Below are 18676 nucleotides of genomic sequence, written 5' to 3'. Positions count from 1 at the left end.
AGCTAGTTTCCCCAAATGTTAACATCTTACATATCCATAGTACATTTTATCAAAATCAGGAAATTAACACAGATATAACTCTATTATCTAATTTACAGAACTTATTCAAATTTTAACTGATTACTGTCTTTTTTAAAATCAGAATTTAGTTCACCATTACACATTGCATTTAGTTGTCTGTCTTTTTAGTCTCCTTTAACTTTGAACAGTTGCTCCATCTTTCCTTGTGCGTATTTTTGAAAACTATTGGCCAGTGATATTGTACACTGTCCTCCCATTTGGGTAATCTGATGTTTCCTCATGATTAAGTTTAGGTCAGGATTTCTCAACTTATTTGACATTTTGGCCCTGATAATTCTTTGTTGTAGAGGCTGTCTTCTGCATGGTATTTATTGTACATTGAACAGCATCCTTGGCCTTCACCCACTCAAGGTGAGTAGCACTCATCTAGTCTTGACTTTCAAAAATGTCTCTAGATGCAGGTGGGAAATTGGAGGAGGGAGATGGGTAAGCTTACACCTAACAGGTGCGGTGCACACTGTCTAGGGGATGGGCACGCTTGTAGCTCTGACTTGGGTGGTGCAAAGGCAATTTATGTAACCAAAGCATTTGTAATATTCTGAAATAAATGTCTCTAGACATTTTCAAATATCTCCTGAGTGTGGGAGGAAATTAAACCTAGGTTATGCATTTTTGCCAAGAGTACTACAGAAGTAATATGTGTCCTCCTGATAGCATTGTATCAGGAGGCACAATTTGTTCTATTACTGGTAATATTAACTTTTGATCACTTGGTTAAAGTGGTCCTGCCAGATTTCTCCACTTAAATTTAATGTTTTTTCCTGTATAAATAATGTGTCATGTAAGACTATGCAAATACTCTGCTTCTTACCATGCATTCACCTACTAATTTTGGTATCCATTGATGATTTTTGCGTGAAAGTTATTTCTGTAGTTTTTGCCAATAATGCCTTCTACATTTATAACTTATATAGTCATGTGCCACATAATGATGTTTTGCTAAACAATAGACTACCTATACAACAGTGGTCCCAAAAGATTATAATACTGTATTTTTACTGCATGTTTTCTATGTTTAGATACACAAATACCATTGTTACAATTGCCTACTGTATTCAGTACAGGTGTGTAGCCTAGGAACAATAGGCCGTACCATCTGGGTTTGTGTAAGTACACGCTATGTTTGCACAGCAATCAAATTGCGTAATGACGCATTTCTCAGAACAAATCCCTGTCGTAAAGTGACACATGGTTGTACTTCTGTGCTAAGAACGCGTCTTCCCTTTTCTTCTATTTATTTCTTCATTCGATTATTTATTTATATTAGTATGAACTCATGCATTCTCATTTTATTTTATGTTTATAATCCATTACTATACCATCATTATTCATTTTGTTGCTCAAATTGTCCAAGATATGGCCATTGGGAGACCCTTAAAATTGACTTTTTTTTTTAACTTTGCTCATTTTATTGACATGTGAAATGCAACCTAAGTAAAAAAATAAGACAAGTTCTTGATCCTCCATTAGATTACTGCACCCCAGTCTCCCATTTGGACATTCTGGACCTGCCCTGCTGCCAGGCTACCAGGTTCAGACTTTATTAGTAGATAATGACGATGATTTTTTTCCATCAGGACAAACCAAAACAAACAAAAGAAGCCAGGAGTGAGTTGATCTGGTCTGCAAATAAGAAAACATCACTGTGACAGCTTGATGTTTGGAAACTGGAGACAGGTAAGGCAGTGAGCACAGGAAGAGGGAAATGTTTTAAGAGGAGGGAGGCACTACAGTTCAGATGTGAAAAGAGAGATCTGTGTAAAATATCTCAATAATTTTTTACATTGATTTCATGTTGAAATGAGAAGATTTTGGATATATGGGATCAAATAAAATATACTCAATATATTATTGAAATTAATTTCACTTGATTCTTTTTACTTTTTTAACGTGGCTGTTAGAAAATTTAAAATCACATATATGAATCACATTCATGGCTTACATTATACTTCTATTGGACAGTGCTGGTATATACATAGAAAGCATTTTTTGTGATTAATTTGTCAATATTAATGAACATATTAAAAGTTTATTTAAAAATTTAAGTTGACTTTTTTAAGGGCTATCTGGAGCATTGTTAAGAGTTCAGAAAAACAAAAATTACAATGAAAAAACATATGGGGTAATGAAAGGGTTATAAGAACAGGGAATCAGCACTTTGTGTCCAAAAACTTTAGCAATTTTCCCAGCTCGCTGAATTGTGGGAACTCAGCTTTTCCAGCGAATAAATATACTATTTTTAACATTTTTATTATACAATTTGTCACAGGCTGTCTCATGAGAGTATCAACAATCAGTTTCAAACAGAATCCAACCACAAGCATTTCTCCACATGTGACTCGGAACATCTGGCCTGCTGGAGTCCTCCTTCACGTCAGGCGGTGCCGGCAGTCTGACTTTGATTCCTCCACGCCTCACTCTTTGTCATACTTCCCACACTGGGAACAAGGCAGGGGGACACCACCTTTAAGAGGCCAGCCTTCGGCAGGTCTGAGTCCCAGGCTTCTACTCCTCCTCACGTACAACTGCGGGCCCTTCTGATGGAGGCGTGTGGTGCATTCCATGGATATCACTGACTCGATGATTTATGTGGCATTTTCCCTAATGGGTTGAGATGAAAGCTTTGGTCTAGGGAAAAAAAAAAATCAGTCAGCACCTCCAAGCTGAAGAGACCGTAATGCCTGCCCTGAGCAGAATGCTTCAAGAAGGAGGCTCGCATTCTTAAGAAGCGCAGGCTGCCGTGTTGCCCACACCTTCACATAATGAAGAAAAGGTTTATGACTGGAAAAATGAAGAAAGCAAATGTGCTCATTCAGCTGGAAAGACACCAAGAGAGGGTGATCTAGTGGGACACGAGAATTATGCAAAGGGACCCCCACAGTCTTACCTCCCCTCTCAGCAATCTCGCTCTTTTTTAAAAGTTAGAAACTGAACCTTAAAAATTCACTGATATTGTTGGCTACTTGAAAAAGCTCCGTGGTGAATTCTTTCCAAAAGGGAAGAAATCCTTAATGAAGTGAAAACTGTCCCTAAATTATGTTTCCCAGGTGCAGGTGTCAATACCAGTTTTTCTTTAAATGAGGGGTACAGGTAGAAGAGTCTAGTTCATATAAGAGGTAGATTCTTCAGAACAGCATCTATTTAGTAAATGCTTGTTTGGCACTTTGGCTCTCCCCCATTCAGGAGGTGGGCACACTACACCTTCCGCTATTCCGTGATTCACACAGTTGTACACTTAGGTGTTCTCGGCTATGATAACAAGATTCATAAGAAAGCATCTGTCTCAGCAGAAAATAGATTTTTGTCTTTAAAAGAATCATTATCAATGTATGTGAAAATATTTAAGCAGAATTAACATGAATGAAAAATTAACTAGAAGATTAAGTGTATTTGAATGAATAGAATACATGCCATTTTTTCATTATCTTAAATATCAATGTACTTGTTGCTTTCTGCCACACTCATGATTGTATAAAATAAATGACAGAGAAGATAGTGAAAATTTTAACTGAAGTTAGGTCCACTTTAGAGTCACTGCTACCATAACTTTAATTAAAGTCTTTTAACTTCAATGACAATGTAACATGTAGCATATGTACATATTTTGTACATAAGGCGCAATTTTGATTTCCAGGAGTTCGTGGTGAATATTATACCCTTTTATGTCATTATATAGTTTTTATAACATTTCTGTATTTGATCGATAAATGAATAAATGAATGAATGAATGGGAAGCAATATTGTAGGAAGATGAAGAAAATAAAAGAAATTTTGCAAAAGTAACACAGTATTTATACTAGGAAGATGTTCTCCCAATATGCCTTTTATTTTAATAGCTAACAAGAAGTTATGTGACTTATTGAAAAGGTTTGCCCACCTTTTCTAGTTGGTAAATAGTCTTCCACATCAACAGACATGACGGCTATTTGTTTGTTTGTTTTCCTTTGGGAGAGGAGAAGCCTGAGGGATGGGCAGCCCCTAAACTGGGAAGTCGACAAAACTAACACTGCAGGGCCATGATCAAGTTCTCTCTCTTCATAATGATGTTGGGTGATTGAGTAGATGAAATATTTATTTACACCTTTTTTTTTAAGAGCTAGGTTATTAACACTCTGCAATTCTTCTTTCAACAGTTCATTGGGTTTTGTCTATGCTGAAATTCCCTCTACACAGATAGGCTATATTTCAAGAGTTTAGTTTTTTGTTAGATACTATGAATATATTTTCTCATAAAAATTGCTCTAAAAGATGGTGGGATTCCTATGCTCATTCCCAAAGCCTATTCATGGACTTGTTTTGAAACACCTCATGTTTGCAGTGACACATAATTGAAAACAATACTATTGGTCATTGGGAGAGAAATAACTAATATTGTTATTTATAAAGTAAAATAAGAAATATTTCTACTTGAAAGCTGGCACTTATGGAGAAGTTAAACTGTAAAAAGATGAGGAGATGGACTCTCTATATATCTTTAAGGATTTTAGAGTTTGACCATACTTTTTTTCTATTTTTAGTTAAAAATGCTTTTTCTTTTATTTCGATGAGGATAATTTGATGTAATCATCAATTAGAGTATAACCCGCAGGAGCCCAGGGACTTGTTAATTTTATTTGCTATTATTTCCTCAGCACCTAGAACAGTATCTGACAGATAGAAATTGATAAATATTTATTGCATTCATTCAATAATTTTGCAAATATCTATTGAGTGTCTGCTATGTGTCTGCTACTATAAAGAAAAATTAGAATAGGAAAAAAGAAGTTGTGAAAAACCCAAGTCTCTGCCTTCATGGAGTTACCCTTTTGTAGGGGAGAGAGAAACTCATAAAAGAATCTCAGTGGTGAATGTAAACATTTAAAGTTAGCTAAGTGCTCTAAAGCTGCGGTCCCAACCCCCCTAGCTGCATGTCGGTACTGGTAGGTATCCTGTCAGGAACTGAGCTTCACAGCAGGATGTGAGTGGCAGTGAGTGAGAGAAGATTCATCCATATTTACAGCAACTCCCCATCCCTTGGGTCACTGCATGAGCTCCCCCTCCTGTCAGATCAGCAGCGACATTAGATTCTCACAGGAGCACAAACCCCGTTGTGAACTGCACATGCGAGAGATCTAGGTTGCTCACTCCTTATGAGAATCTAATGCCTGATGATCTGAGGTGGAGCTGAGGCGGTGATACTAGCACTGGGGAGCAGAGAGGTTTGACTGCACAATAAATGTAATGTGCTTGAATCATCCTGAAACCATCCACCCCCACCCTGGTCCATGGAAAAATTGTCTGCCAGGAAACCAGCCCCTGGTGCCAAAAAGGTTGAGTCTAAAGGAAAGTTATTTCGCCGTGATTACCACAGATTTTTGGTTCAAAGATTGCATGAAGTTGAAGAGACATAATTCTCCTGAGGCAACAGAGAGGCTAAGGGGTGAGAAGGAAGGCGGTTGTAGAGTGTGCACAGACAGAAGAGTGGGAGCTTTCCAGAGAGGCAGCGATTGCAGCTGAGAGAACAGCAAGCAGGGATGGAGTGCCAAGTGCAGTTGTGCACAAGGCCCCCGGGTGGGGCTGGCTGGAGGGAAAAGTGCTGGGGGTGGAGGAGATGTCCTTCCAGGGCAGGCAGCCATGCCATCCAGAATGGTCAGTAGGTGTGGAATGGAAGCGGGGTAGGGGAGGCAGTTTCATTCACATACGCAAGATGTTTCATTACTTAGAAAGTTCCCATGTTGAGTCTTTCTAAAAAGTTAATTTTAAAATTTAAATAACTTTTGATTTAATAAAACCATTTTTATAATTGAGTTCTAGAAAACTAATTGGAAGCATAAATATAAGGATATAATCAAACACTATCAATTAGAGAGTATGTGAAGGCATGCAACTTGAGCAGCCTCTTTGCCACTATAGAGTATTTCCTCCCACGTATAAATTCCAGCCCAGCCCCCCATGCTTCGGCCTGCCTTGCCTGCTGCTCTGGGCACACAGCTTGGCCATATCCCTGTCATCCTCAGTTCTCCCATCTCTCTCCCCCTGCTTCGCCATCAATCCGTCAGAACGGCCTAGAGCCATCCAGGGTAACACCAGACCACTCTGCGGACAGCAGTGGAGCATTTTCCTGATGGCATGAAAGGAAGCTACATTTCTCCAGTAGCAGGGAAGGAATTACCAGTGACCCCTAGAGGCCTGACATCTGGGACTTTGCTTGGTTGAGTATGGTGGACACAATCCAAGCTGGCATCATGGAAATCTATTTTGTTCTTTTTGCTTTTTCCAAATTTCAACCCAAGTGTTATGATATTTGAGGGACAGGACATATTATTTTTAAGGAGGGTAGAAAAATGCAGCATTATGTTGCAAAACAATTGCAAAAATATCTCCAGTACTTCCTGATTAGATGCATCACAGATGAGGAGGTCCTGTTTGCAAGATGGGGTTAAAGTTCAAGAAAATAAGCACATAGGGAGGTTTGTTTCTCTTCTTTTTAACTACAAACCCACGTGCATATGCACACAGGCATATTCTCACACGCACACTGTTGTTGGAGCTAAGGATTTTGGACACTTTTTATTTTGGAAAACAACTTAGCCACATGAGACACTGAATCATGTATACATACAGTTTCACAGAATAAAACACATTTGATTGTTTTAAATATCCATCCGTTAGTCACAACACATGGAAATCTTAGGGGTAGTATTGCTAAGTCAAGAAAGGCCCCATATCTAACATTTCAATGTAAATAAAGCATCCCATGTTGAATGTGCGATAGAAATAGGAGGAGGAAGCGTCTATATGGTTAGCTTCTTTAGCATCTAAGCCCCAAGGTTTTTCAGGGGAAACAGTAGTAAATGATTCCCTTACAAATCTTAAATGAAGCATAAGTAAAACTCTGCAGATGCAATTATTTCTCTTTACGGTCCAAAGCACCAGCTGCGTAGGTTCAAGGGCCATTTGGAGCTCGGGTGGCAGCTTGCCAGTGGGTTCTGTTTCTATCAGCTGTCATTCACACCAAGTGCTACAGGACATGCTTAAGATGCTAAATCTACTGCTTAGTCCCAGCTCCAGTAGTCAAAGGAAAAAAATATTTTCAATCTGTAGCTATATATGTTTGTAGAAAACCTATCTGACCATGATTCTAATTTTCCTCTGTAACAGAATTATTTTATTAGTGGGTCCAGAAAATAAGAGGGAGGCAACAGAAAAAGTAATAGTCTACTTAGAAAAAACAAACCATGCCTGTGTTGTACGGAATATACTTATCAACAACAAAATCTATCCTCAGAGATAAGTATGCCTTTCTTTGGCACGTTCTCAGAAGTTTAGCGTTTTTGTAAATTTTCTTTCTCATCATTCCACTTTTTCCTCCAATAGCTTGTTTTTTGTTTTTCTCTAACCGGAAGTGGCTTCCAATATGTCAGCTCCCCAAGAAGTGAAGAACTCCAGGTTGTCACACCGACGAGCATCATGTTCCATTCTGGAGGCTGCATTTTAGGAGGGACACTGACTACCTTGAGCGCAGGCCAGCCAGGGCCTGGATTCATGCTGTACGTGAGGAAGAAACAGAGGGTATGAAGCCTATGCTTTCTGAACAGGATGTGGTTGTCATGTTCAAGAGAGTGACCCTCCAGAGTGGCTGCAGAAGAGAACCAAGGTGGAAGTTACAGTTGCAGTTTTCATATTGTTCTTCAATCAAATTTTCATTGGTGACATATTTTACCATGTGCCATTTTAATGTTTATCAATTAAATCTTGAATTACTAATTTTTCATGAGAAAACTATGAGTAACACCCCTCACATATGTGATTGCTTCAGGGCCAAACATTAATGCCGGTAATGTGGGTTCCTGCACAGCATTTGTCCTGAGAGGGTTGAGGGGTGGAGAGACAAGGGCAAAGTGAGCATTAATCAAGGTGTGTCCTTGATCAACAAGCTTCTACTGAAGCATGTGCTACAAAGGCTCTGTGTGTTTTGTGTGTGTGTGTGTGTGTGTGTGTAGAAACCAAGAGTCAGATCTAATGACACTAACTCTAGATGTAACTTCCAATCTACTCCAAAATGTTCTCCCAAAAAGATAAATGATGTTAGGGCCCTCAAGTCTCAGCAGTACAAATCTGTACAAATACTCATCATTATGTTGTTTATCTGAAGTAGCTGACATTGGCTTACTTCAGCCTCATGAAACATAATTTGTTTCTCTTAACCTTCCTATTAAATAAATGGTATATGCTGCAAGCAGGCACAACTGTTCTAAAAACAAAACAAAACAACATGCAGTGCCTCATTCTTACACAGACTTACACATTATTTTGAAAGTGAATATAAGTCTGTAAATTCTCACTGCTCACACTGCTAGGTAGAGCTCTTTGAACTTATTCCGATTCTGAGTGCTGCCTAAGCAATTGTTCTTTGCTCAAATAAACTCTGCTAAATCTAATTTGTCTAAAGTTTTTAACACCTGCAATGGGCTTCACTCTTCCTTGGACATCTTTGTTGGTTCTTCCACAAAAAGTGAGCCCTGTGGACTCAAGTAATAATTTCATGGAGGAGGGGAAGACACAATGTGTTTCTGAATGGGTGACTGTACTGCACGATAGTTTACACTTGCGACATGAAGATATAATTTTGTTTTGGAATATGCACCATCTTAATTAGCTTAGAGACAACTCTTATAATACTACAAAAAATGAAGACCAGGGAAAACTTATTTAATTATCATATCAATGTTACTTTACTCAGGAAAGACCCATAAGAGGGAAAGTTTCTTTCTAAAACATTTTTTGGGGCTTCAAGAACTGCGAACCACCAATCTGCTGTGCCCAATACCTGCCAGTGGGATGGAAGGTAAGCCCCATAAACAGGTATTCCAGAAAGGTGTAGAGGTGGGAAGTGGGGAGGGGAGTGGGAATTGAATTACTGTAAATAAGTATCTTTGGGAAAATGAGGCTTGAAAATTCAATTGGATAACTTGGATGAACAGAGACAATGAAAGTTCCATGTTTAAGGAAACTAAAATGCTCAGGAAGGGCAGATGGTTAGATATGGAAAAGAAGTTATGTTTCTTTCTGCTCTATTTATTGAACAATTTACTATATGTCAGGCACTATCGTTTTGGCTTCCACACTGGGGTACCATCTTTCCTCTTTTTTTTTAATTGCAGCATCTTACATTAATATCCACCACTATAAATTCATAAATGAAAATTCAAGAGTTGGGACATATTTTCCTAATCCTCCTAGGGGAGTTTGTATGAGTGGGAAGACAAGAAGAAATGGATTATGGTCTAGTCCTGTCAGTAACCACAAAATCCTAGACCAATCACTGAATCTTTCTGGGCCCAAATTTTTCTTATCTATAAAGTGAAGAGACTGGAAAGTTGCAGATTGGCAATTTCCAGACTTTGGAGTTTTTGTAAGTTCACATGAACCAAGTATAGTGTCTGTTGGCTGTATTACATAAGACTTGTAAACATACATAATGCCATTTTCCAAACCTATTTAGATGTGCTGTGATTAAGAAAATGCAAATTTACTTGTCTTGAACTTTAAACATTATGTATTTAGCCCAATTAAAAGATGCTAAAAGCACGATTACCACTATATAGTTGTTAATGAAGAAATTAAAAAAGGGTCTTCATACTAGAAAATATTTGGAATCACTCAACTAGATAACATTGATAATCTGTTAAAATTCTGTGTGATATTCTTAAAACCCTAAGTGTAAAGGGAAAATATTCTTTTTAGATAAGCATCAAAAGTGCTTTCTTTGAGTGGTACAGTCTTTGCCATCCAGAGACTAAATCACGATGGCAATCTCTGAGACACTCTTGATGTATCTTCATTTGAACAGCAGAACAGTTTCTGCCAAGCCATCAACTGGCATTTCTGGCTAATGACACACATTTGGCAAGACTGGTTGAGGTGAAGAGCAAATTGCTCATTCAGGATCTAATTTAGGTCTAAAAGCATTTTATTGGCTCAATGGAAAGAATAAATGGTGATGCAGTTATTGGAAAATGAGTGACTTGATCACTCGAAATAGGACTTGATGGCAAAATTAAAAGAATTTAGATCTCTACACTCAACATAAAGCAGTTCCTATTACTAGAATGTACCATGTCTCAGCAGAAAATATAATGAAATCCCAAAGGGGTTTCCCCAGAGACGATGTATTCAAAGATGGGTTTGCTTTGGAAGGCAAGTGGAAACCATGTGACTAATGATTACTTACTACAATCCAAGATGTGTAGAGCAGACCGGTATCAATTTTCCTAATTTGCCACACGTGCTCTTCAGAAATGGCAGGGATACGAATGGTGTGTCTGCAGTTATACCTATCAAACCACACTTCTGAAATAAATTTTTTCAAACAAACTTTGCCTGTGTGTCTGGTGTGGTTTGAGGACAATTCAAGATACAACACATGGCATCTTCATCTGTGGGGCTTTTTTTTTTTAGTGAAAAGAACAAATTGGTGGGTGGATTTCCTTCCCTTTTAATAATGTTCCAGCAACAGCTCCCAAGTGCTTTTCATTTAATGTTACCAGATCCCATTTCTTTTTCAGATCCAAGTCCAATTTGTGCTAGGAAGTAAAGACAGCTGTTGCCAAATAGCCTCTGAGATGATCTGAAAGACTAGATTCCCACTATTACCATTTCCTGGATCTCTGCATTAATTTGTTCATAACAATACAAACACAAGAACTTTTGCTGCATTTATATTCAAAGCCACAGTAAAGTGAAGGTACGATCCAACAAAAACGTACCTTGAACAGCTTCCTTTTTATTTTTGTTTATAGTTACCCAAAGGCTACAAAAGAATGTTTAAGGTAGGAGCAAGTTTTCTCTCCTCTGTGTACATGGCATGATCTCAATACTGCCAGGTTGGCCATCTGAATAGAAACTTATTTGATTTTCTCCCATCAGAAAAGTATCAGTAGTTTTACATGAAAGAGTGCTCTGCCCCACCTAGTAGATACAGCTCTATCCTCTAAGAGTTTCTAAACTAAATGCTAAAGGTTGTTGTTTTCAAACTCCGAAAATCCATTTTCAGGTCATTTTTAGGGGCTGTATCAAGGACAATGAGTCTTCATGACTGCTCTGCTTAAATATGTCCCATTCTAAAAGTTAGGATTTAAGAGACAACAGAATGGCAATATTACCATACTAGTTATATTACTGAATAAACAAAGAAGGTGAATTTGGAGCTAAGGACTATCAGGTTCCAGAAGAATGGTGGAAAATTTTTACTCCCTGCTGTGCAATGCCTTAACAACTTTCCTCACCTCCTTTTAGTATATGAACTTAGATGGATACAGAACTTATTCATTTCCCTATTTGACTTTTCCAAGCAATTGATTCTTATTGGTACATAGAAAATGAATAAATTAAACATATTTTCCTTTGACTATAATTTGCCCCTCATGAAAAAAAAAGTACGATGTATATGCCTTTACTACTACTAAAACAGTTCATCTGCCTTGTTGGTACTGTTTCTCTCTGTCAATTAAAATCCCAATTTCAGGAAAGCTGAGCTGGCAGAGATTATTTTTAAAAAGGCAATTCTGAATTTAAGTAGCTCAGAACTGCACACACAAAAAAATGGATTGGTTGATTACTGAGAAATAATTTAGTACATCTTTTTATTTTAATTAAAAAAATTGTGTAGAAGGTCTAGAAAAGCCAAACAAAGATATGGACTCCACCTCTAGCACCATCTGGCCTCATCTATAAACTATTATCATTGCACAAGAGAACCAACTGTAATATTTAAAGAATTAGAAAAACCCTCAGAGGTCTCTCATCATCCACTACCAAAAGAACCGAATTCAAGAGAGGGAAACAGGCAGTCTCACCTAAACACTAAAGAAAACATTCCCATATACTTACATACAACAGTAATTTTAGAAAGACTTTATGGAAAATTTAAAATGGGGATGACTAGTAATATGGATAAAAACCACTGAGTCAATGGAAAACCATGTATCACATAAAATTAGAAGTTCTTAATTTGCTTTAAGGAAGTATCTAGTATTTTCCCTGTATGATCCCATTAGGAACTCCCAACACTCAAATCCCTGTGGCTAAAAGAGCTTGTTTTATGTTCCTAATTTAAGAACTCCGATGAACTATCACTGTTCCACATATCTGAAAATGCATATTTATTAGTTTTAAGGCCTTTCTCCCCTCTTATCACCAAAGCTTACAACCTATCACTAAGAGTTATGAATTTCACTTTTAAGCCACTGTGCCAACATATTTCAAAACCATAATAATGAGCACAGTTCAGTGCTGACACAAAGATAGATAAACAATGTAACAGAAGACAGAAACTAGAAACAGCGCAGTGGGGCAAGGTTGGCCTTTGCAGTGAAAGGTGCTGGGCTTGCTGGTTACCATACAGGGAAAACATAAATCTTGATCCTCTATGCCATTAAAAAATCAATTCCAGATGGACTGAAAATCTACATGTGAAAGGTAAAACAATAAAGCTTCTAGAAGAAAACACAGGCATCTATCTTCATAACCTTGGGTAAGCAAATATTTCTCAAACAGGAAACAAAATGCACTAACCATAAAGGAAAGAATTAATAAACTGGGCTCTACACTAAAATAGAATTTCTGTTCATCAAAAGACACTAAGAAGAGGAGAAAAAGATACCCACACACTGTGAGAAGATACATGCCACTCACATAAGATCTTGTATTCGAAATATCCATAGAACTGCAAATCAAAAAGAAAAAACAGACAATAGAAAAACTGGCAAAATTCTTCAGCCCACACTTCATATAAGGCAGTATTCCAAATGGACATATTGAAAAGGTGATTGAGCTCATTTAGTCATCAGGAAAATGAAAATTAAGGCTAAGATTCACCAGAAAGATCAACATTTAAGATTGACAATATCAGGCGTGGCAAGGATGTAGAGCAACTGCCACCCTCAGACACTGCTGGTGGAGCATCAAATGGTACAGCTCCCTTGGAAGACACTTGGACAAAATCTGCTGAGCCTGAACATAAACTTATCCTACGATCTAGCAGTTCTGTCTACATTCACCAAAAGACATGTACAAGAACACCTGCTGCAGTTCAATGTACAGTAGCCACGTGGCCATCAGCAGTTACATGGGTCACAAGATTGCAGTCTGTACACATGATGAATTACTACACACCCGGGAGGATGAACAAACTCAGCTACGTGCAAAAATATGAATTTCATAATTATAATGTTGAATGAAAGCAGCCAGGCAGAAGACTATATATTGTATGATTCCACTTACATAAAGTTTTTAAATGGGCACAATTAATATATGGTACTAGAAAACAAGATCAAAGTTACTTTTGTAGGGGATTATGACTAGGATGGAAAAGGGGGCTTCTGGCTGCTATCTTTGAGGTACTTCTTGTATTAATTATTAATTAATTAATAAGTTATTAATGTGCTAGTCATTAATACATGGATGGGTTCACTTAAATGTACACATTTCTTACATGTATGTCATTAAAAGGTATATTTTTAAAGAGACTATGCCAGTTCTATCAATCAGTGAGTCCATTTCCCCCCCCCAAAAAACAAAAAAAGTTGGGGTGAACATAATTGAAATCAGGTAGCTGGTTTATCTTTCTTCCCCTCAGTACTGCCAGGCCTTTGTATGAATATGTCATTAAATTCTGTTCCCCATTCCCTTCTTAAAACACTGAGAAGTTGAGGCTATTTTCCTTGGTTATAAAGTTAGATTTCTGTTGAATTTTATGGAACTTCGCACAGGGGATCCTGCCACCACGCCAATGTAAAAAAAGTTAATGAGGAAGAGATTGTGGCTTATGCTGTACTGTGATTAATTCCAGATTTTGAAAATAATCTTCAAACCAAAAAAAAAAGAGGCAAACATTCCAAGGGTTGGAAGAAACAAACTCAAAACAATTAATTTTCTCCTGTATGGCTATTGAAATAGAAGCTGATGAGACCAGAGAGCAAGTGCCAGCTCATCAATGTCACAGCTTCCTAGGGTTTAGCTAACAAAAACCTGAGAAACGAAGAGCACATAATAGAATTATTAAAACGCGATACAAAGAGCAAGCTCTTCCAATGATAATAACCTAAAAGAAAATCTTCAAATGGATAATGAAAGCTTACAGCTGTTTTTCTCACCAGGAGGAAAGAAAAGCTAAATGACTGCCCTCCATTGTATTCTCTATTACCCTCTACGCTTGTGTATCTAATTGTTTTAGAATTTGAGTGCCACAGTATTCATGGAAAACAATACCCAGCTTAAAAACAAAGGCTCTTAATACAATGTGTTGATGAATTTACTAAATCCTTCCCTAGCAACACACACCATTTAAAAAAGTACTCACTATTTGAAGATTTAAAGAAGTCTAAGAAATACCTTACCTATTATATGAAAAACAACAGATAAGAAAAAAAAAAACTTTGTCTTTTATATTTGGCCTAAAAGAATTTTAAATCATGCTCTCATTATCATAATTATTATATTCAATTACATGAACTTAAGAGTTCTCCGCATATTAATTGAAATGGCATAATAATGTAACAGTCCGTTCTCTCAGATCTCAGCCAAATCCTCAATATTTAAGATGTGCCTATGATTCTCAGAACTCTTGGCCTATTCTTCACCATTACAGACACACCCCAAGGCCCCTGGAGTTTGAGCAAAGGTTTTCATACTTGAGCTGAAGACCTTACATCTGAGTTCTGGGTCCAGGTTATTATTCCAAGGGTGTGAGATACAAAACTGTAACCAGTCTATTACAGGATAACTACTTCCCATATTCCTTTCTTGTCCTGGGGTAGATGGATACCAAAGTCAAGAGCAACTACATTAACCACACTGCATACCTTGGCAACTACTGTGGTCTGAGTTTTGGTGCCCATTACCTGTTTACTTTTTTCAAGTGCAACATCTGTTAGTCATGCCAGGGGCTGGGCAACCTTCTAAGTGATGGCTGAGAACAAGTTAGGGCTGTGTGGCTAGCCCGGAATATACAGGAAATCTGGAGTAAAGTTACTCTCCAGTGCAGGACAGTGACAGAAACCCAAAGATAGAGGAGTCTCAGTTGCTTGCCCATTGTAACAGAGCGATGCTATAGTTACCTGCAACCTCTCGTCAGGCACTGAGGTGGTGGGCAGCATTGGCTAGGGTGGCCAACAATGCCGTGTACAGCCAGAGAGAAGCTCCAGACCAGTGGTTCTCATACTTGGGCATGAATTGGAAGCACCAGAGGGGACTTTTTATTTTTTTTTTATTTTTTTATTTTTTTAATTTTTTAATTTTTATTTTTTTTGAGACAGAGTCTCACTTTGTTGCCCAGGCTAGAGTGAGTGCCATGGCGTCAGCCTGGCTCACAGCAACCTCAATCTCCTGGGCTCAGCGATCCTCCTGCCTCAGCCTCCCGAGTAGCTGGGACTACAGGCATGCGCCACCATGCCCGGCTAATTTTTTGTATATATATTTTTAGTTGGTCAATTAATTTCTTTCTATTTTTGGTAGAGACGGGGTCTCGCTCAGGCTGGTTTCGAACTCCTGACCTTGAGCGATCCGCCCGCCTCGGCCTCCCAAAGTGCTAGGATTACAGGCGTGAGCCACCGCGCCCGGCCAAGAGGGGACTTTTTAGACGTAGGTTGCTGTGCATAGCTACAGAGAAGCTCTAGTATTTTTCTTAGTAGTTCTCAAACTTTAGTGTATGTGAATCACAGAGATTTTCCTGAAAATGACTGTTTTTAAACTCTATTCTGGAAATTCTCATTTAGTTGGTATAGGGGAAGGCCCAGGAGTTGGCATGGGTTTTTTGTTTGTTTGTTTTTTAGTGTTACCATTGTTTTTTAAACAAGCTTTCCTTGTGATTTTGACATAGATTGACCCTCGGTGACATTTTGGGAAACACTGCTCTATAGTGGGCCAGGTTGGCTCTCTCCTCATTCCTAGTGTGGTCAACTTATTAATATTACTGCTCTCCCTAGTGGGGAATGTGAAGGGCTTTCACCGTGGGACGTAAGGAACCTTTCTGGCTGTAGCTCAGCAAAACTATCCCACCAAGTAAAGTCGCAACTCATGTAGACTGAGTTTCATGACCAGAATTGTTGAACACTTCAGTGGCAAGACTGTAAGTATTCGACGAAGAGGATGACCCTCCCCCAGAGGAGGACTGTTCTTCTGTCAAGGTTATACGAGTAGCTGTGCTCCCCTGCTAGAACCTCCAAAAAGCTCTCAAAAGCAACCATAAACTTTTTGAGGGATGGGTAGGAATTGAGAGATGGGTAAATGATAGGATGCAGAATTTGTATTCTACACCTTCTTATACCTGAATGTTGAACAATGTGAATTTATTACATATTTTAAAAAACATTAAAGCAAACCCCACTCAGTCCCAAATTTCTACTCACCTATATCAAGCTACCACTTTAGGCACATGGCGGAGAAGAATGAAAGTAATTATATCCTCTACCTGTACCAATAAACACAAAGTATAAAAATCAAAAGAAAATCCCCAGGAAATATTTTCAAAGAATGTTTTGGTTTATAAAAAGATAAGTGAAATTCAATTTCACAGAGAACATATAATGTTTGGATTGCAAAACCTTTCTGCGTGATGATACATTGACACACAACATACAAAAATAGCTTGAAATACAAAAATACAGCTGTGATTCAGCAAATGGCATCAAATTTAGAACAATTTTATTATTTAACATAATACCAATGTATATACATTATCCTCCCAAATAAGAAACAATTTGATCCCAAAGTTTAAAATGTAGTTTCCAAAATGAATTCTTATTGTAAATTTGAAGAAAGAAAGAAAGCCCTGCAAATTACACAAACTTAATTTTGATCCTTGACTAATGCACCCTGTACCAATCACCTTTCTCATACGAAAATGTATATTATAAATAAAACTTTCAAAAAAGATCTTGGATGTTTTATTGCACATCATACAGAACGTTTACCACTATCTGAAAGGCTTTTAGCCCTTTGTTGTATTAGCTGTTTACAATATCTATCAAACTTGGGTGAAAACAATCCTCTGCAGATATTAGTATACCTAGGATCATATATGATGTTTACCAGAAACAGGAGCATCTACTCTTACTGGACTGCTTCTGTCACTTCTTCTAAAATAAGAATGACTTCTGTTTCCTACTGTTTAAAAATAATTACAAGAGATCTAAACAGATTAAAAGTCCTGTTCAAATGTCAGTTTTCTTTTTTTCAAACAGAAACCACATGTAGAGGGGTTTTACTTAGTCATATATTTCTACTCCTCCTAGGACCAGCCTTTCTTTAAGCATACATTGTTAAAGATCATACTACAGGGTTCCTAAGAATGCTGTCCATCATTAACAGTTACTGTTTTGGTCTCAACATTTTCAAACCTTCTTAGCGGTTGCTAAACCAGCACAAACCAGCCAGAATGGAATGGCCTTAAAAACAAAAAAGTTTCCCTAGTAAGTTTTCATATCATCTAGCACAGTGCCTAGCACATAGTAGGCATTGAATAAATATTTGATGAATGAATGTACTATCTTTTAAGACCATTTCCTACATTTATATGTATTAATGATTTATGAGTAATATGTTGACTTAGGGTACACAGATCTACATGATGACTAAACAAGGAACACATATGACATGAAAATAGACACTGTTAGTTTCTACAATCCTGCTCCAGGACAGAACATGTATTTGAAAGGTTAAAACTATTCCAATAATAAAAATTGATTAGTCAAATATTTTTATTTCACCAAAGGACCCTAACAGCCTTTGGCAATTCCCAAACATACCATGAACCCCAAACAAAACAAAACCAAATTGCACTATTACAAAGAAACAAGTCCATGAAAGTAGAGAGGAGGTGCTAGTTAGGGGACAGCAACTTCAAGGAGACGGTTGTTTTTTCGTTTGCATGTTGGGACACTCCCATTTTTCTGGTTGCCCTGAATAAACTTCACACACACTTTGTCTTGTCTGAACTGTACCAGAAACCTAGGAGAAAAGAATAAAGCAAATCAAAGTATGCACAAAATAGCTAGTGATTACAGTAACACTAGCTTTTGCATTTTAATGGATATTGATCTTGACAAGTACACGCTGAGCATCTCTAACCTATTCCCAAAATCCAAAATTTTTTGAGCACCAACATGAAGCTCAAACGATATGCTTGCTGGAGCCTTTTGGATTTCAGATTTTTGGATTGATGCTGAATCGGTTAAGTATAATGCAAATATAGTCATGTGCTGCATAAACATTTTGATCAATTATGGACCTCACATACAATGGTGTCTCATGAGATCATAATGGAGCTGAAAAATTCCTATCACCTATTGGGACACTGCAGCTATCTCAATGTCGTAGAATAACATACTACTCACATGTTTGTGGTGATGCCAAATGTAAACAAACATCCTTTGCTGCCAATTACATAAAAATATAGCATATACAATTATGTACAGTATATAACTCTTGACAATGATGCTACTGGTTTATGTATATACTATACTTTTGTCATTTTGTAGTATACTCCTTCTACTTATTTAAAAAAAAGTTAACCATAAAACAGGCTCAGACAGGTCCTCCAGGAGCTATTCCAGAC

The 18676-nt window shown here is 37.6% G+C and overlaps 1 protein-coding gene across 4 annotated transcripts in view; it reads right to left on the bottom strand.

Moving 5' to 3' along the window:
- Positions 1–16742: 16742 nt before the first annotated feature.
- The window catches only part of MYO1B (myosin IB), a 175307-nt gene continuing 173373 nt past the window's right edge, over positions 16743–18676 (bottom strand). For all 4 annotated transcript variants that reach the window (XM_012776932.3, XM_012776935.3, XM_012776937.3 and 1 more), the window contains one exon: positions 16743–18069. In XM_012776932.3, the coding sequence (XP_012632386.1) occupies positions 17946–18069 (124 nt within the window). In that variant the 3' untranslated portion in view covers positions 16743–17945. The remainder of the gene's footprint in view (positions 18070–18676) is intronic.

Source organism: Microcebus murinus, chromosome 8, assembly GCF_040939455.1.
Source record: "Microcebus murinus isolate Inina chromosome 8, M.murinus_Inina_mat1.0, whole genome shotgun sequence".
Taxonomy (NCBI): Eukaryota; Metazoa; Chordata; class Mammalia; order Primates; family Cheirogaleidae; genus Microcebus; species Microcebus murinus.
The sequence above is the reverse complement of the archived record's forward strand: the minus strand, read 5'-3'. Positions and strand labels throughout refer to the sequence as shown.